This window comes from Oreochromis aureus, linkage group 11, assembly GCF_013358895.1.
Source record: "Oreochromis aureus strain Israel breed Guangdong linkage group 11, ZZ_aureus, whole genome shotgun sequence".
In the NCBI taxonomy this organism is placed as follows: domain Eukaryota; kingdom Metazoa; phylum Chordata; class Actinopteri; order Cichliformes; family Cichlidae; genus Oreochromis; species Oreochromis aureus.
In genome coordinates, this window is record NC_052952.1 from 27,381,194 (window position 1) to 27,401,901 (window position 20,708).

At 39.3% G+C, this 20,708-nt stretch overlaps 1 protein-coding gene across 2 annotated transcripts in view; it reads right to left on the reverse strand.

Moving 5' to 3' along the window:
* slc9a1a (solute carrier family 9 member A1a) overlaps positions 1 to 15,149 on the reverse strand; it is a 29,730-nt gene extending 14,581 nt beyond the window's left edge. For both annotated transcript variants that reach the window (XM_039619452.1, XM_039619451.1), the window contains exons 1-5: positions 14,000 to 15,149; positions 4,916 to 5,388; positions 4,245 to 4,495; positions 1,934 to 2,151; positions 687 to 889 (exon numbers count right to left, since the gene is read on the reverse strand). In XM_039619452.1, the coding sequence (XP_039475386.1) occupies positions 687 to 889; positions 1,934 to 2,151; positions 4,245 to 4,495; positions 4,916 to 5,388; positions 14,000 to 14,282 (1,428 nt within the window). In that variant the 5' untranslated portion in view covers positions 14,283 to 15,149. The remainder of the gene's footprint in view (positions 1 to 686; positions 890 to 1,933; positions 2,152 to 4,244; positions 4,496 to 4,915; positions 5,389 to 13,999) is intronic.
* Positions 15,150 to 20,708: the final 5,559 nt, after the last annotated feature.

Genomic DNA, 20,708 nt, shown 5'->3' on the forward strand with positions numbered 1-20,708 from the left:
AGACTCAGACCAAACTCCATTTTCCAATCTTCGACTGTCCAATTTCGGCAAGTCTGTGCAAAATGCAGCCTTAGTTTTCAGTTCTTAGCTGACAGGAGTGGTACTTGGTGTGGATTCCTGCTCTAGGATTTAACATGTGTTTTCTGTATACCTTGGTTGTAGCAAGTGGTTATTTGAGTTACTGGTGTCTTCCTTTCAGCTCAAAACAGTCTAGCAATTGTCCTCTGACTTCTGGCATCAACAAGGCATTTTAGCCCCATGAAATGCTGTTTATTGGATATTTTCTCTTTTTCAGGCCATTCTCTGTAAACCTTAGAGAGGGCTATGCGGGAAAACCAGCTGATTCTGAATGTTAACACCAAGTTTGTCTGGAACTGACAACCATGGCACATTCAAAGTCACTTAAATCACCATCCTGATGCTAGATATGAATTTCAGAAGGTCATCTTTACATCGTGACCAGTGCTTAAATGCACTGGGTTGCTGCCGTGTGATTGACTGGGTAGATTTGTATTAACAAGCAGCTGAACTGGTATATCTAATAAAGTGACCTTTAAGTGTAAAATGCATTTTCATTAAAACTTCTTACAAAATTCTAACTCCAACTGTTTACAAGTTTTGTGAGGGGTTTTCTGATTAATAAATAAATAAATAAATAAATAAATAAATAAATAGAGTAGTCATACCTGAACAAAGACAGTGAAGAAAATCACAGTGATAATGGCAGTGAGGAAAATTTCCCTCTCAGGAAAGTGATCTTTTTCAAGCAGGAAACCAAGGGAGAAGGCAATGGCACCTCGCAGGCCACCGTAGGCTATAATGAACTGATCCTTGGTGGTCAGCTTGACAATGCGGAACTTGTTGATTATAAAGGTCAGACCAACAACACCTGGAAAGAACAGCGTACAAATTAGTCAGGCTTTGTATGTCAGTGATGTTGTAAGTGTTGTAAATGCAATCTTTCTAGTGTCTTTAGATCGCAACAAAAAGAAAGTACGGAAATCTCAGAAGATTTCAGAAGAATAGCTAACTTTCTCCGTATCTTTCTGTGCTGTTCTAGCTTTTGGTTAACCTCTTAGAGTCAATTAGAATTAATGTGAGCACTTTTTTCTGCTTTATGAGGAAGGCAAAACATCCACTTGAAAATATTAGGTAATTTTCATGAACACAAATCAACCAAAGCCACCGAAATATGAAAATCTATAGCAGTGACATAAATGGGGTAGGAAAAGAAAAAAAACACTCTTCAAAACTTGAAAATGCTAAAGCATACACTCTAAAGCATTGAGCACCTCTGTGTAAAATATTTAAAAAAAAATATGAATTTGGAAAAAAAAAAAGAACAACAAAACAAAAAAACCACTGGAATGATCACAAGACAAGAACAACTTGAAACTGCTTTCCATCACAAGATCCTGTATCATATGATCCAAGTAAGATGTGTGTGACTTATGACTGATCATATATATATATATATATAGTGAGAGAACCCTGCAGTCGCTGATTCTTTCACTTTCAATGCCACCCCAGCAACATATATATATGTAGACACTGGAGAGTATGACAAATCAATAACAGAAGAAATTGTGACAACTCAGTGGAGAAATCCTCAGTGGCGATTCCACCAACAGCTGTGTAATGACACATGATGGCAACACTTAATCCCAGTTCCTTTATTAAGAATGTGGGCTTTTTGTGCAAATCACAATGTAGCACATTCACCTCCTTTGCCAACCCCCCCCCCCAAAAAAAAACAAAACAAAGTCACTTCAACGCAAAATCCGAAAACTTTGACTGGCCAAAGCAAACCAACCTTGAACGCTAGCAATATAACAAATTTACTCCTCTGTTGCATGACACTATGTCACACTTGAAATTTGCTTTCATGCATATATTTGAAGAAGTCGTGCAAAAATACAGAAGCAGAACTGACCTATAACCCGTGCAACAAGACACAGAATGACTGTGACAGTGACGAAGGTCCAGTTCCAATCGTGAGGTCCGGCAACCGTGGCTACTCCCAGAAAAATAAAGATTAGAGTCTCACTGACGCTGCTCCACATTTTCAAGAAGTATTTAATGGTGGTGTGGGACTTGTGGGATATGTTGGCCTCCACATAGGGTCGCATCACGGCGCCGCATGCTATTAACCTGGGAAGAGAAATGGTAATAACAGATTTTTTTTTAGATATACTGAATACAATTAATGTGGGGGGTTTTTGGTGTCGTTTGTCATCCAATTGAAAACATTACTGACCACAATAAAGTCAAATAACACAGAACCACTTTATGTTTTAAAAGGAAAATATGGTTAAAAGTAGTACCAGTTTTCCTGAGCTGGCAGCAACAGTGACCATTAAAAAACAGCTCAGAGGTTCAGTTACGCACTAATTTGGAAAAATAAACAAAGTTATCTCACAATTCCTGTCTGGCAGCCACTTCCCTCTTCTAATCTAGTCATGCAGTCAGTGTTTGTGTGTCAAAAAAGGGCCTAAAGCAACTGACAAATATGCTCAATAATCCACAGCAGCTGGTCAGCATTCCTCCTTCCTTTCAGTATTGGCTTTTCTTTTCTTTCTTTCCAGATTTTAAGGTGAAGGGCAACACAGCTGCAGGCAAGGGATTGTCCTTGAAGCTACATATCCATCATTCCTGACTTAGGGGTGCGACTAACTGCATCAGCACCTCCCGTCAGGAACATCAATAAGAACTGCAATCTTAAACAGCCTGAAAGTAAACAGAAAATCAATTGCTACAAGAACTGATGAAATAGTATGTCAGAAAATGCTGTACATGCCACTAAATCCTAGCTTGGTTCAGGTGGCATTAGATTAGATTAGTTTCCGAAACCACTGGCTATATATAGAATATAATTTTCCTGAATGAATATAAGAAGTATAATTTCCAGTGTTAAGGATATATAAAGATTATGGCATCTAAACACTGAGGAGAGGTCCAGTACAACATAAGAGTACCTCACTCAATGTAACACTATGTTGGTATCAGAAAGAACTTCTTCTTTGTAACTAGTTTCCATGGGTGATGAAATTCAGTTTTTCCCCCAACCAATCAGTCATTTCAGATGTCAGCTCAGAGGTGTAGCCATGCCAGTATACTGCTGGCTGCGGTTCTAAGAGTGCAGTGGAGTGAAGTGAGAACAATTCAACATGTTTCTCCATTTGTTGTAAAGTTGTACAAGCAATGAGCGTGGAGAACCCCCCCCCCCAAAAAAAACCAAGACATCATTCTGGCAGCTTTACGGCAGCGATAGTCCCGCCCACAGCACTGATTAGCCAACAGCCAACATGGGTCAGGTTCCTCTTCAGGTTTCAGACTGTTCTTAAACAACAAACAAACAATAAGAAAAAAAAACCAAAACACTGAAAAAAAAAAAAACCCTATAAAGACATTAAAAGACGGATTAAAGAACCAGAGTTAAAATCTATTAATTTCTACTAACTAAGGTAGGCTGAATCATTCACATTGTAAATGAATGAAACAGTTAAATATAATTTGGTGATCTCCCACTGGTTTACATACACTTCAGACATTCTCATTCTTAACAGGCGAATTAAACGTGTCACAATGCCAGACAAGCTAGTCATCTTGATTAAGTGGATGAATTTAAACATATGTCCCATCCAGTAAGGATGGGACACTGTCTTATTGACAGTGATCATTTTATTTCGATTTTATTCTATTTACTTATTTTTCTGATTAGGCCACTGCAACCCCTGTTTTTGGTAGCGGGGCAGTTTCTACACCACCCAACCACCAGTGCAACTATGTTTCAACAGCCTACTAATACCATCCAATCACTGAAGTCTCTCAACCTGGTGTTTTGCTTGTTTCAGTTTCTTAACATGTGGAGCTGTGGAAGGTGACAAAGTTTATAGTATTTAGAGACTTGGACATGGACAATTTTACATTCAGTTTAACTGGAAATTGCTTGATTAGTGTCTTGCTGCACTGGTCACAATGTGTACTAGGTTTTACTGGAATGAGATGTACTCAAGTACCATGAATTTAAACTTAGCAGTGGTACAATTACTGTAAATTTACACAACTTTGAATCACTCAAAATTCAGTGATATTGCACAGTAATACTGAATCATCTTATTTAATATATAGAGTAATACTGAGATTCAATTTTGCTGTATCCTGTAAGTAGAACACAATCTGACAATGTGTTATAACATTGGGGTTTTCGTGGGTTGTTATATACCAGACTTGAACAAACTTACGCCATGATGCCGGAGAGGTGGAATATCTCAGCAGACAGGTAGGCCATGTAGCTGTACAAAAAGACAAAAAGAGGCTCGATGACGCGCGTGTGGGAGGTGAAGCGTGAGGTGAAGGCAGCGAGGATCCCGTACAGAACTCCAACTAGAACGCCACCCAGGGCGACTACAAAAAAGGAGATGACTCCCAGGAAGCCTTTCACCAACGTCACCGTGCCAATGCCTGAAAACTCCTCAAAAAGGTGGTACAATACCTACAAGAGGGAGAAAGAGGGAAGAAAAAGTGAATAACAAAAAAGGTACTAACTAATGAATATGAATTGGTAGGAGAATAGTTTAAGAAACAGGATTATGATGGGTGATAAGGACATGAACTAATGTCTTAGTCAATCCAGTCAAGGGGCTAAGGACAGAATGTTTTGGCAGAATGTTCCCATGTTTGCTGACTGTGAAGCTCCTTTTATTTTTTAACATGAAAATAAATTTGGCCTCTGGGCTGGTTACACATTGTATGAATAAAATGTATAGACTAGTCCCTGTAATGCCAGGTAAAGAAATCAGCAGAATGCCAAATGCAAAAAGTCTGAAAAAGTTTCCTGAAAGTTTTCCTGAAAAATGTCTGCCTCATATATATCAGTCTACTGCACTACTTAGACTCCAGGTTGGTCACTCACCACAGTTACGGCATCATTGAGTAGTGATTCGCCAAACACCAGGATGTGCAAGAGCTCATTGATGTGGATCTCCTCAAACACAGCAAGCACAGCAACAGGATCCACAGCTGATATGATGGAACCAAAGAGCAGGCACTGCAGAAGCCCTATTCTGCTAAGGATTGAACTGCTTTCTGTACCAATCTGACACACACCATATAGCAAGCCCCCAACAAAGAAGGCATTCCAAAGAGTACCCACAACGGCAAATATCAGGATTGTGCCCAGGTTCTCCATGAAAGGACGGATGGGCAGGAAGTAGCCAGCATCCAGGATAATGGGGGGCAGCAGGATGTAAAAAAACAATTTAGAGTCCAGCACTGGTGGGACCGTTTCACCAGTACCTCTGATGATTCCCCCTACCAGCAAGCCCACCACGATCAACAGGCAGCTCTCTGGCACAATATTGGATAAGTGAGGAACCAGATGGAACCCTGGATGGAAACAAAAGAAGAGACAATATCATATAAGGAAACAGCAAACATGAACAAGTGCTTGATATGAGCAGCAGGAGGTTTGTATATATAGTACTGACCACCTGTACTCACTGTCAACTACAAAACAGATGTAATACAAATTCAATGTGTAAACCGAAGGAAATGGATCTTAAGTGAAAAAAAAAAATGCTTTGTGTTGGTTTATGGGTTAAAGGATAAGTAATAAACAAATAGTGTGGACACAACCTGAAATTAACTGGAATTATTTTGAGCTCTTTTCTGCTTTACAGAGATTACACAGAACTAACATATCAACCCCAAACCACAAGCAATCATCTGTGACACACAGCACTTATGTGTTATGCTACCACCCAGACAGCTAATTCCTTCTTGTGCTATAAAATTTTTTTTATTTTTTATTTTTTAAATACTGCACAAAAAAAATAAGCTTCTGAATTTATTCATCACTGTTAACATCAGCATGAAATTCACCATTCTGCACTGGTGATATAGGCAGGAAATGCAAAAGGAAGAATTTTGTGTGGGCTGTATAGACTTGCCAAAGCTTGCCTGTCTGCATTTACTCATTCCAACATCTTAAAAAAAAAAAAAAAAAAAAAAAAACTGAAGCTGCTGGTATGTTAAAGACCCGTGTAACCCCTGATCCTAACACCATCACCTTATGCACTCTTGAAGGAAAAAATGAAAATGACATGCAAAAGATATAATGTAGACAGATCTTGAGAGACACGAGAGACCAACAAAGTCAAGCCTGCAGTTTAAATAAAGTTACTATCACCCTACGTTCAGGACATTAAAACAATACATAAGTGCTATACTTTACCTTTATGTTTATTATTTAAATTTACATTAAATTTTTATTTGATCAGCTAATCTAATTTGGTGGGCATTCCAGAGAACTGAAATAACCTTTCCCAATCAGGTGTTATTGCTTGAGGCTACATAGCTCATGTCACAGCACAGAGTCTGTCAATACTGTATGCTCACAGTAAGACTTTGCCACTCCCAACAAACCACATATGCAGTGTGTATTTGAAAGGCTATCTTTCTGACTATCAAAACACATACACAAGTTGCCTATCCATGTTGAGGCAATGGAAGAACTGCAACTTTTGGAAAAACAGTAAATAAAAGGGGATGAGGACTTCAAAGGGACAACAGTAGGCATCCCACAGTGGGGCTATTTTTACTGTACACAGGTATGTGTCAGTATTTTGCTGGCAGTGTAATAAATAACACAGCATAAACAGAAACTTAAACCGGGCAGGGTTACAACAACACATCCAGACAAAACAATATTTTTTGGGAAAGACCATTTTACACATTTTACACACATAAATTTGGTATTTTAATATTGAATATATTCATCTAAAACAGCACATGTGAAACTATCAGTGAGCAACATATTTACAAAGTTCAATCATTATAGGACAAAAGTGGTTGGTGCCTGAAAGCAGTACCACCTGAAATAATAGATTTGTACCCCTCTCTTGAACAAGGAGAGATGAGGCACGAAGATGGCCCCTCTGATCGGCTTACTTTTACACAATGTGATTAATGGCAGGCTAAATTAATGTTAACCAATTAGTGCATAGTACTGTATGTTTCTCAGTTATAACACAGGTTGTTTCTCATGTAAATATCAGACCTTTATGCCAGTACGCAAGTTTATTGCTACAACGCAACGCATCATTTATAGTGAAAGCACATAAGCATACTTGTCTTAACGGTATGTAAAACACCAGCATCACAAGTTACAAGCTGGGCATTTGTGAGGGTGGTCTTGGTGTGTTTCACACTAGGGCAGCTTAAGCACAACATTAACAGTGTTTCAGCAAAAGAAAGCTCAACAAGTGCATGTCTGTGCGTCACACAGCTGCAGGATTAGAGGCTTTATCTTAACTGGTCTAAGAAGACTTCATTTCCCCACGATAAGATGCCAGAACTCAAGTGCTGCTCTTTCAAATAACCTTAATATAAAAAGAAAAAGAGCGTCACCTAAACCTCCTGGGAGGCTCAGTATCCAACTGGGTCAGCAAAGGTATTCTATGAGAACTGCTTGAACACAGTAAACAAGAACTTTATGAAAATTCAGCCAAAAGGATGGGATGTGAGCAGGATGGAAATTCTGCTGCTCTTTCTGGAATTTTTCAAAACACAGTGTCTTCTCAGAAGAGAGGGTCGATGTGCTCTTAAGAGGCTTCGAAATTAAAGCTAAATTAGCACCACAAATTCGCACCTTGGTGATTACAACACGACTCCCATAGATATGGTTACATAATTACAAAGCTTCTTCTAAACGTGTTGCAGGCATCAACACTACACTATAGTGTGGGGACATCAAATTACATGAATCAGCCTGCACACCCCCAGCTAAGCTAATTGGTACTCAGCTGAACAGAATTTAAAGTGAAAGGCCTTCCTCAGAATTAATACCCATGATAACATTTTACATAAAAATGCCTGCCAACAACTGTGGTAGGTCATATCCGTTTATCCTTTTGCTTCCATGATAATGCATAAATAATTGCAACCATTTCAAGTAATTTTGAAGATTATGCTTTTAAATTTAAAATCATAAAGTATGCTTAATATGTTATTCACTTTAATTGGCGATCAAAAAAAACTTGTAGTTCAAACCATTGTCAATATAAATGGAGAACTTCAGGTGAGAGGTACAACAGTATCTTGAGCCATCAGTAAAACAGTGGAGCCTACGCCATGGTTTGTTGCAGCCATTTCAGCCAGTGGCATTGGGGCTTTTCATAATTGATGGAATTATGCAATACCATCTGGAAAGCATCTAATTATCAACAGTTTCATTTCTCAGGCTGTCAATGATCCCAAACTGTATTAAATCCCCCCCCCCCCAAAACCCCAAAACATTACACACATACATTGGAATACTGTCAGTCATGGATTGGCCTCCCCAGAGCCGGGATCTCAACATTATTAAAGGACTGTTGTGTTAACTTGGCAAAGAACAATGCAAAAGGCAGCCAAAATCCAGAGAGCTTTGAATGTTCTTCAAGCCTGGACAACTATTCCTGAAGATTACTTTAATCTTCAGGAATAGTTTACTATTTTCATCTTATACCCATTTCCATTTTTGCTTGCACATTTCAATAGATCACTTCACCCATTTCCCACTTTCCTATCAAAACATAAAAAATGAGAGGCGCCACATGACTTTAACACGGTCCTGTAACTTAACTAAATATGATTTTTTTTTTAGCAATGCTCACACAGAAAGCACAAAGTGTCATACAAAGATTTTACAAGTCTAAACCTCTCATCACACCAGGAGAGAGCTCTAATTCAACAAAAAGAGCATCTCATTATACCCAATTGTGAGTCTGAGTAAAGGCAATCTAGATCACATGTACAGTTTTTCCAAAGTATTTTCTTTTTTTCCAAAAGATAACATAAGTAAGAGGGTGGGAAGCCAGCAGTGGTATTAATAGAAGACAAACAGTCCCAAGATCCCTTCTGCAAAGTGCTCTTCTGATTGACGCTGATTGAATCTAGAATAAAACTAGGAAATTAAACAAGGAAAAGTTCAATCTCAAGGATATGAAATACCCCTGCAAACCATTTCTAAACTGCTCTAATGGCCGAGTGTTGCAAAGAAACACAAAGCCCTTTGATAAAATGTTGGGCAGTATGGTACTTGAGGAAAGGGCAAACAGGTCACAACTGTATGGTATAAATGTATTTCTGCTGGTGCATTGAGCAGAGGCAAACTTAATACTGGACCCAAGAATGAAACTCTAAATGTGCCATTATCATTCATGGGTGACTGTGCATGCTGGACATGTATGCCAGTATCATTACAGACCCTTCTAAATATAAAATTCTTAACACATGCAATATTGGGGGCTAAAGGTTAAGTTAAAGTAGACTGAACAACCCATCCTAAGCTAAGTGTTGACAGCACATTGTTAAATCTCTTAAGCACAACTCCAACTATGGCCTTCAGCAATCATCAAATGAAGGGCAATAACACAGAAGATAAGATAGAGAAAAGGAGGGAAGTGAACTTCAAAGAACACTGGCACAAGCTGGTACACAACTCTATCATGATTAAGACATGGGTATGTAGGAAATAAATGTCTGAAGGGCCATAGAGTCTGTAAGATAATAAAAGACTTTTTTCATGCCATGTTCTTAAAGTAGAAGATCAGGCAGTTTCTCATGGCTGCTTTTCAATAAGGGCAGCTGCTGTGTCCTTGCCCCGTTGCCTCCTGGGAGCCTTTATGCAACAAGGTTATTGAAAACTAGCAAAGGGTAACAGCTCTTTCAATTCTGGATGTATACCCAGTGTCAGTACTGCCTAGTATGAACTACACTGTCATTCCCAAAGCCAGGAAGTGTGCCCTGTTGCCAGGTAACTTACTACAAACCACTGGCAACCAAATCAGCTGCATTAAGCAGCCACAAAAGATAGCAAACATATTGAAAGATTTTCTTTGTTTAAAATAGTGACATTCATCTGGTCCTCTTTGTAGTAATTGTGATACGGCAGGCAGCTTTCCAACACCATAACATTGGCGTTCACAGTGAGGCCAAGATTTGCATGTATTTTAGTGCAATGCACTAAAATAGGTGTTGTATAAAAGTTGTTGTGAGTTATTGTTCAGTGCAGACCATTGGGGTCAAGTTGCTTGTGGAACACAGCATTGTTTTTGAATTATTTATTACGGCCTTGTGGTGGTATAATTTAGTATGATCCCTGACGTCATATCTACACAAAACAACCGCAGGGGTTTCCTTGCAAGGATATGTTTCTGAGTTTTGTCTTCTACTATAACAAGTGAGTACAATTTAGTAAGCATAACTAGTGTCAGAGAACACAGGTTTTTAAACTACTAGATTGAGGTTTTAAACACTGAATGCAGTGAAAAAGAAAAGAATGAAAATTCGATCCTATTGCCTAATTTGCCGTGACTTACTTTAAAATATTAGTAAAGCAAATTTCTGTCTATGGCTGTTTATTGCATTTATCTACCCATGAGGCAATTTTCTAAATTAAACTGAGATATAGCTGATTATAAACCATTAAACTAGTTGGTCAATATGTCCAATTGCTTTAAAGGCTTTTTGCATGAACACACCTGGTATTTACTGTAAGCATTTTTAAGCAAAGACATTTATCTGTAAGTGTGGCAGTTCAGTACTTTTCTTTGTTAAACAATCTGGGCTTGGTTTTAATAAATAACATCATAAAGGTATGTGGAGTAGACTTTGTGACAGAGTGAGTCATTCTTTGCCAAGGGTTTGGTTTCAAATTCTGTATGTGAATATTTCCCACACAACCTAAGGCACATATCTATCCAGTGTTTGGCCAATCCTTGATTCTTGCAGTACAACTTGTTTAGTTCTACTGCAAAAATCAAGAATCATGTCTTAGGCCACACACTCTTTACAACTTGAATTACTTATAAGACAGGCCTTGGTTGACTCTGGCAGGCTGCTTCAACAATATATAGTAGCTGAAAAAGAAAAAAAAAAACTACAATGAGAGGGAAAAAAAAAAAAATATTGTGAGCGTCATCTGGGGGATCATTTACTAAGCAAACAAATTAGCCTAACAGCCTCAGAATCTTGAATCAAGACACAGTTTCTAGTGATTACAAGTCACAAAAGGGAACAAGTCAAACCACAACGTTGCAATCCCTCAAGTTTAAAAACAGGAAGGAGACAAAGACGTCACCACAGACATGAAAACAGTTAAAAGTGTGAGAAGGTACCACAATGAAATGTAACACAATCAGCAATTTTATTAATTGCTAGAGTTCTGGGTTGAGTTTTGGCACTGATTATGTTCTACTTCTCATTGTTTAACAAGGCCATATTTTTTTAGTTAACATCAACAAAACCGTGCACTTATATACATGCCCACTCAATGTGGGATTTTCTGAGGGATGGAAATGCATGCATTCATTCACTTAAAGTTATAACCTGTTTCTATATTATGGCAAAGCCTGGCACACATTTAAGCCACAGTGATTCATAACCATAGCAAAACCAAACAAAAAAAACCCTTTATGACATCGCTCTTTAGTTTTGGACTCTGAATTCTGACGTCTCACTGTTAGCGTCTTGGCCACTGCAATGCTAGTGTTTTGAAACCAGAACTTACCATATTTGGAGGGAGGGTGGAGTGTTAAGTTATAAGCTAATGTTGTCTAACAAGCTGCCTCCAGAAACTGTAATGTCACAACACACAGACACAAATATCTGCTAATTTGCTAAGACACAGGCTAATAAAATAATAATATTTAACTCTGGCTGAGGGAAAACAAACTTCCTGCCCTGTAACCCTAACAGCTATTTGTCTGATAAATCCATTTAAATGCTCTAAAGTGAACAAATAACACAAAAACTGAGGAAAGGCCTGGTTCACAGACTAAAATTAGATGAGGTAGGGCCTCCCAAACACCAATCGTCTACAGTTTTCTTTGTCAAGAAAACTGTCAGTCAAAGCGGTCACACCCCTTTTTCCACTATGCAGACAACTTATTAAAAAGGAGAGGGAACTATCCATATAGGCCAAAACTGTTCTTTTTAGAGTTATTATTACTTTAAGGTTGAATATTTTAAAATAAGAGTTTGTGGAGATACACTTGCTTTATGAGCCAACCTTGAGGGACTGCTAGAAGAACTGCAATGTTTTGCAGCCACGGGGGCTTGTTTTATTTTTTTTATTTTATGAGAGGAAATCTGTGTTGGTATTGTTTTACTCTTTTATCTATCACTACACTACAAAGCCTATATCACACAATCACAAATTTGCTGAAAACTAAGAAGAAAAAAAAAAAAAAAAAAAAAAAAAAAAGGCAATGGCCATTTCATGTTAGGATTTATTCCTTTTTTTTTCTTCCCTACAAGAAATAAATAAGGTTCAGGTTGCAATCTAATTTCTACTAAGTATCAAATTACACGAATGCTAAATGTGGAAAAAAATTCAGCTAAAGCATATTTTTCTTGCTGATTAAAATTTTTTTTTTTTTTTTTTTTAAATGAATGCTTGCAAACACAGCCTTGCTCTTAACACAAAGACAACATGTTTTTATGAGAACTATATAGTGCACTTCCAGTGGAATTAGCTTTGGGGTCACAAGATAAGATATCATATTTGTGGTACAGTGTTTATGGCCTGATTACAGAGACAAAAATAGATGCCTTGTGAATATAAAGGCTTTGACTCTTAATCAGTGTTTATGGTAATGGCAGCTTGTCACTTAAATTGCATCCCCTGGTTCTGATTCATGTGAAAAGATTTTGGGGTGGCTATAATCAATTTATGTAAAGTACTCAGTTGAAAAAAAAGCAGAGAAAAGGCACCATGCACAGTCAAGGTTGCTTCAGAGACAAATGGTCTGTGAATATGCTTTTTAGCTTGTAAGATATAAATTCAGTGAACATGAATCAGAGACACGGCTGAGGCAGAGCAGGGTAGCAGCCACTTTGAATCGTTCAGACCCCATTTTCAGTAGTCAAGGGATAATCGGAGGCTTAAGGTCACCACTGTCCGCTGCTGCTGTCAGCCTACACATTCATCTAGTCTCATTTTTAAAATTTGCCTTTCTTCGACTTTCTGTACTTTCCTCATTCCTTCTGCTCACTTTCTGGTAATGCTCATCTATCATTTTTACTCTGTGTCCTTGAGCTGCATCCTAACAAGTAAGCTACCCAAGCCAGGTGGACCCTCTTCCTGTCCTCTCCCCTGAGATACTGGGCTTCTTGCCCAGACAGTGAGGCAGTATCCTCCCTGGCTACAGGCTGCTGCTCAGTCAGGCCCCTGATGTCACAGGCAAGTGACAAGCTGCTGGCTCTCATAATTTTAAAAAAAAAGAAAAAGAGATGGCTCAGGACAATGCAGTGTTCTGTAGAAAGCAGAAAGCCAGGAGAGATTGATGGTAAAGACAGTATAAAGGAGAACACAAACAGTAAGGGGGGAAAAAAAGCAAGCTGCTTCTGAAACGTCGCTCAGGACAATACTGCAAGGTAGAGGTAGGGCCCCACTGTGCTGAAGACTAAATATCCAGACTGCTGTATCAGGTTGCTTAGTCATCATTGTAGCAGGGAGTGAATATAGCTCTTAAACATCTTCACCACATGACACTGGCAGATCTGATGAGTAATCTTCCTGAACAGCAATATTGATTTGCCCTCTCACAGACTGAGCTGAGCTATTTTGAGCAAACTAGTTAAGTCTGCATACCAGAGTCATTATTAATGCACAACACAAGTAGGATGGCCTAGGGGTCAGAGATGATGCTTTACGATTATGGTTGGTTTGCTTGACAACTTCCATTCCATATGATTTATCTGTGCGATCTACTATCTGATCACCAGGAAATCTGCACTTTAACTCAACTCTTTTGATTCAAATGTGCTGTCTATGAACTGTAATTCTGCATGTTTTTCATAATATAAATATTCACCTGAAAAACTGGCTGCAAATGGGACACCTAAGTTACCTGATGTCGGAGACACTTATAGAATTTGGGTAAATAAGTAACAGTAAATCAGGTATTTCCTGAAAAGGCTGCACTCATACTGACAGGTCAAATACACTCACCTAATTTCATCAAAGAGGCGAGCAGGACCCATAATGAGATTTCAAACGGGACCCGTACGTTTTCGTAGTTCAAGTCTAGCACAGGGAAAGCCTTTCCAGTGTTGTTGTGACTGCCATGGTCAGTCGCTTTGCGGCCGTCCGAGTGAGCCGTGGTAGGAGAATGCTGGTCGGAGCTGGCAAATGCGAGGGTAAACACGGAGCTCTCCAGAAACACTAAAACCATCATCAAGAACAGTCCACGAAGCCGGCCCGAAGACCCGTGTGACACAGTCCTGGAAGGCATTATTGCCGAAAAATAAAGGCGACCTTGAATGAAAATGAATACGAGTTTGTTTTTTGTTTTTAACAAGTCAGCTTGAAAAGCCGGGGAAGTTTAAGGAAGTTGTGCCAATTATCACTTCGTAGTGTCGCGTTAGTTAAAACTCCTCAACCGTAGAAGATTCTGACAGTCAGTCCGTCAAACTGACATTGAACCAAAGCGAAACCGAACCAGACCCCTCATTATGTCAGTTAACGTTAGCTAGCTAGACTTCTTCGCTTGTTGTAGCCAGGTAAACAGCCGCTTCCAGCACAGGCCGTTGTGGAAAGAAAGCAGGAAACGCCAAGATGCTGAAAGAGTGTCTTTTTTTTCCTTTTACAACAGCCCAGTAACCTCAGTTGCTCTTCATAGAAGCGTTTCACAAGTTTGTCCGTTTCCTTGTCATTGACTATCAACGTCTTCTTCGGTGGAAGATGTCATCGTTGATGCTGGAGGTAAACGAGGCACAGCGGCATCCCTTCAGCGTCTCCTCTCTCCCCCTCCTACCTAAGACACTCGTCCGTGAGGCGGCCGAGCTCAGATACTGACCTTGAATAGAAGCTACACGGCAGCTGCCACATTATGTGTTCACCGTGTGCCCCGACTACACCAACTTTTTGATATTAACCTCCGTGTGTTCCGCATCTCCACGGTATGTCCGGAGAGACTAGACCCTGTGCTGAGCTCAGACGGAGGATGCGGGGGGGGGACACTTGTGCGTATGCTCCCCCTCTGCCTCGTAGGCTTTTTCCCGGGGTATCAAACCAAGTGGCGACTTGACTTGTCTGCAGCTGTATTATAGCCTCATACAGCCTTCAAAAAGCACACCCTTTCGCGGAGCTTTAGTGGGTGGGATGAGGAGTAGAGTGAAAAGTGGGGTGGGGGTGGGGCGTCTGCGTATAGTGACACCTATAGGAAAGGAGGTTTAAGGTGTGGGATCTCCACAGCGTTTCTCCTCTGCACGCATGCTCTTGAATTGGCTGTGTGGAGCCTGATATTGTTGGCATGTGGGTGCAGCAGGGAGGCCAAAGGTCAGGGTTAACTACAAACAAGAGTTCAGAAAGCATTGTTCATTAGGGATCCTTCAAATAAAACCATAGTGTGTTGTGCCTTTGCCTTAAGCCAAATTAAGTCTGGGGACACAATTTTAATTCTCAATTGAAGCATGGTGAGCAGTGATGTTTATAATACATAATTAGTAATGTGATAGCTGCATAGTGAGGGATCAGTGGTCAATTTCAGCTGCCAGCTGCAGCCCACAGAGGTCTCAATATGCCATTCAAGGACACATATCTAGAGTGCATGCTTGCTATTGTGAGAGATGTAGTTGTAAAAAAAAAAAAAAAACTCTGTGGGAGTGGCTATGGAAGCTACTGGCTTTGCAAGTTACAAATAATGACTCAGCACTTTTCTAGTGATTTTCCAAACACACCTGTCAGATTTAGCAACATGTAATTTCCTGCTGCATCGCAACAGTTGCTTCTGTTTGAGTTTCAAACCCAGTCATGATCTGTGCTTAAAGGATACCCTGATGCAGTTGACACACGACCCTGAGTGCATAAAGAAAGCTAGAAAGTAGTTCATTTTTGTCAAATGGACGAATTACAAAAAAAAGAACCAATCCATAAAATTTGCGGTAGATTGTTTGTTTTTTAAACTTATTTATTTCTTCACTTTTTTTCTATAGAGTCACAAAAGTTAAGTCACGCTAAAACAGGAAATGAAAAGCGACATGAGCTGATTGTAGATTTGCGCTCATGTAACTGGAGATTTAGATAAGAAACTTTCCAGTGAAAAGATGTTAATTTTCTATGTTCAACCTGGAAAACAAAAGTAAATTAGATCACGTCTAGTCTGTCAGAATGATTGTGCCATTAATAAGGTATGGTTACTGCTGATAACAGTGTACTGCATTACACCCACCACTTAAACTCTGTTTCAGTCAGATTTCAGGTGACAAAGCGTCTTTGTTGTTTGTCGCTTATTTCTTAATATCTTTATAACTCTTTATGACTATAAGGCGTTGGTTTTTGCAGCTCTTTGCTGTAGTTTCTATGGCGCTTCATGGTTTCCACCACACTTACATACATCAGGGGGACCACAGAACCTGCTTCTGCTTTACTGTGGCTAACAACCTTTGTGGTGGCAAAAGATTGCTGTGTGTTAACCACTGATTTCTTCTCTGGTACTAAAAGTATACATTATATACTATGTGTATGTAGTACTGATCTTTGGTATTAATATGCAAGTTTTAAACACGAAATATTTGGTTTTGTCCCAATAGGGGAAGCACAGATAATAAACATTAAATACTGATGACCAAAATTAATTAAGCACTGTTTGGTTTCAGTTTTCTGCTTACTTGGATTGGTGACTCACTCTCACACTGTCACAGCTTACTAATAAGCCACTAATAATATATCCACTTCTTTTCTTATTATATTGTAGTGAATGACCGCTGTGAGGAAATGTTATTTTATTTGGAATTGACAAGCACATCCATTAGAGGATTTACTATACATGATGATTGTTTTGAATATAAATACTTTCATCACTCTTTCCGCTGCAAATGCAGCAAAGACTGTTTTGTATATTACGCAGTATGGAGCTGGATGTCTGTGTAGGTTCTCAGTCATCCATTCATGGTACTCCTAAGAGCTTGAAAAAAGAACATAGACTTTTTTAAGTTTTTGAAGACATCTCACTTCACCAGAAGTCCACAAAGATTCACAGAAAACTAGGGAGAAACAGGATGACATACCGAACATTTCCACTGGTTATGTAGCAGGTTTGTTTGAGAAACTCGGGAGAATTTTCTCCAACCATGACATCCCAGTGCACTTCAGACCCAGCCACGCCCTTAGACAAAAACGTTTTGTCAACTCAAAGACAAAACTCCCAAATACAAGCTAAACAATGTAGTGTGTGCCATGCAGTGCAGTGACAAGTGCTTGGATCTCCACATAGCAGAATGCCACTCCAGCCACTCCACAAGTGCATGGACCAATAAGACAGATGGTTTGAGAGAGGAGTGAAAGAGGCCATCTATATCCACTGTGGATGACCATTGCTGAACAGAGGCGGTGGCTTACAACACCAGCTATTAGCCACCTGCATACAATGCAGTCCTGAGATTCCTTCCCAGGCGCTTCATACCTTGCCTCAGGTGACTCCAATCACGCACATGATATAGTGAGGCAAGGTCTTACTATGGTCTCCCCCCCAACCCCTGATGATTGTAATTGTCCACGCCTTTTTTCTCACCTTGACTCGTGATGACGCACATGATCAATAGTAGGTCAATGACCTCCTCCAAAGGGGAAAAAACTCACTGGGCACCATTTGTTTTCAGAATTGAAGAAGGCTCTCGGATGAGAGGTGAAACGTCTTCACAAATTTGTTTTTTTCATGCTCCTAAGACTATGAAACAGGATGTCAAATGAGAATAACTAGTAGTTTTCATTTTATTTACTTTTAGCATCTAAATTCATTACAGCAATTGTGCTGAGCCACAGATAGCGGGTGAGAGAGAAGCTGAATTTATTGATTTGCTAGTTGTATTTATAGTAATAGTTAGAGCAAGCCTGAGGATTCACTAAATGCACTTTTACTATGTGGATTGTATTTTCAAATTTGTTTTCTATTCTAAAATTCAGATTTAGTCACTTTTAGAGAAGAGCAAAAGGAACAGAAACACACTGATTAATTCACAGCCCTTAAGTGATTGTAAAATTAAAGACTGCAAATTAATCAGTGTGCTCCTGCCCCCTTTGTCTTCTGAAAGATTGCTGTCCTTGAGTTGAGAAGCAGCGAAGTTAGACACATTTAGTTGGAAGAAGTCTTGAAGCCTTGTTTTACTGGTACTACCCAATTCATTATACACTGTAATTTCTGACAACTTCTAATTGTTTAATAATTAAATTATTGCTATGAATGTGAATGTGTACGAACATCTGTACATCTTTACTGATGTAAACAGTAAGTAGTGTTGTTATTCTTGGTATTCAAAAGTCAGACTCTGCAACAGAACATGTATACCATACGAAGCATGACTTTCTGAAGCAACTTGTAAATTAACTCCCTACAAAAACAGCAGTGACCTTTTATAACCGGTCAAGGTTAGAACTCTTAAATTCATAACCTTTATCTGCCCTCTTTAGCTCTGTTGTGGTAAAGCTGGGTTGCCAAAAGCTTTGCTGTGTGAACCCACATTTCTACACCATGATTCCAAATGTCATCCAGCCCTTGGAGAAAATAATAGTGGGCAGGGTGCTGTGGTTAGCAGATATGAGGGAAATTACCCAGGAAGACGGCGCTAGCCACATGGCCAGCCTTTCGTACTGATGCTGAAACTAATTATAGCAAATAGATTATGTGCTTTAAGGCCACATCAACTGAAAGCCCTGGTGGTTCAGTGCTGTAGTTAAAGCCACTTTACACCATACAGCTGAAGCCAAAAATTCTAATATGATCAAAGATAAATTGTACTTGACTAAAATAAATCCTGTGCCTGAGGAAAAGGGAGCTGCATATTGAAAGCGTTTCATCTAAGATCAGGCAAAAACAATTTTATTGAACTCTACTGACCAAGCCTGCAGTCCAAAGCTTGTTTGCTTTTTCTTTTTGGTAGACCTTCTTTCATATACTTGTAGCTAAAGAAAGTACAGTCTCAATGATAGAAGTCAATTTTTCTTCTTCTGAACTGTGCAATTACACAATTTTCAATCGTAAAACTCTACCAGCTCACCCTGACACTAAAATGGTTTATGTATCTGCTTTGAAGTTTCTATTTTCTGCGTTTATCTGCATGGCGCTACTCACTCTGTTTTTACCCGCAAACCACTTAATGTGGAGCAAAACAAGTCAATTATTGCCAGGCAGCATTTGAACCTCCGAAAAAAAAAAGCTGTAACTTTTACCATTTCCACTGGATTTAAAAACAAGGCAGTTGACAAGTTTAGTGGCTACTTTTTCATTTGTTTGCATTCATTTGGGGAAAAAATGATTCCAGTATAAAACCCTGAAGCATGTACAGATTTGATCAGATATGCACAACACAAACAGGAAAAAATGGAATATTTAGGACCATAAATCCCTGTTTACATAAATATCTGCAGTTTACCAAAGGTCATATTGGGTTTGAAAATCACATAAGAAATTCAGAGAAGTTTGGCAGCAAATTACTGTCTTAATATTCTACTCAGAAGCTGTCTGCATCACTGCTGCTGTCCTGGCTTTGGGCTGACCACTAATAAAGTGGCTTTGCAGTACAGGCTAGCAGGATCCACTGCTGTCACCTTCAGGATTTGTAAGCTTCACCAGCGGCGACCTGGAATGAGACTTAGAAAAACAAATGGTGACATGATGCCACCTGGTATAAGCTGTGTAAATGATGACGAGCTCTGACAGCATGTCTGCCAGCAGGGATAGTGGCAAAATATTTTGATGGCTTGAATCGCACTCTGTTAGGGAGAGGTAGTTATTTAAGGATTCTCTAGGCTAAGAGCCATTTCTGAGATTGAGCTGAAGCATCTGGATAATGTCCAGTTTCTCCCCACTCTCTCTCTTTGTCTGCTTCCTCTCCCTCCCAGAGTGTCCTTTGCTTTGAACCTTTCCCCCCATTTGCAGAAAATATTATTACTCTGGCTAATGCCAAATCATATCATGTATAATAAATATATAGTAGCTCCTGCGGGGCACCTGTGTCCTTGGGATATCATTTCTGACATCTTATATTAAGCCAACATTCTCATTATGGCCATGTGGTCATGGCATGCTATGGTTCAGACAGTGACAGTAATGTCTGTGTAATCTGGTGACTGATCAGAATCCACATGACCAGTATAACATAAATGGTTGAGGCAGATTACTGTAACTCACAGCACGCACTGTTGGAACCAATCATTGTAAGATGACCAATAATTACTGTAGTACAAAGCATGGAGAAATATCACGTACAGCCAACCTGTGGTGATACTTATTTTAACAAAAGGTTTGGAGTAAAAGCAGTCCAACACTGTTGGAGAAAAGAGTAACAAAAAAGTCTAATTTGATCCTTTACTATCATTTTTAGCCTTCTAACTTAGCATGAAATAAAACACATAGTCTCCCTCCACAGTGGAAATCTTGTCAGCGTGGTTTACTGTGTTTTAGACATTGTTTTTTTGTTTTTTTTTTAAATGATGATTTCACTTATAACAGGAATAGGTTCAGACTTATATGGCCCTATGTGAAAAAGTGGTCATGTCACTTAAACCCAATAACTGCTCGTGACACTCTTGGCAGCAAGAACTGCAATCACATGATGGCACCGAATCTTTCACATTGCTGTGGAGGACTTTTGACCCACTTTTCTTTGCAGAATTGTTTTCATTCAGCTAGATCAGGGGTGTCCAACTCCAGGCTTCGAGG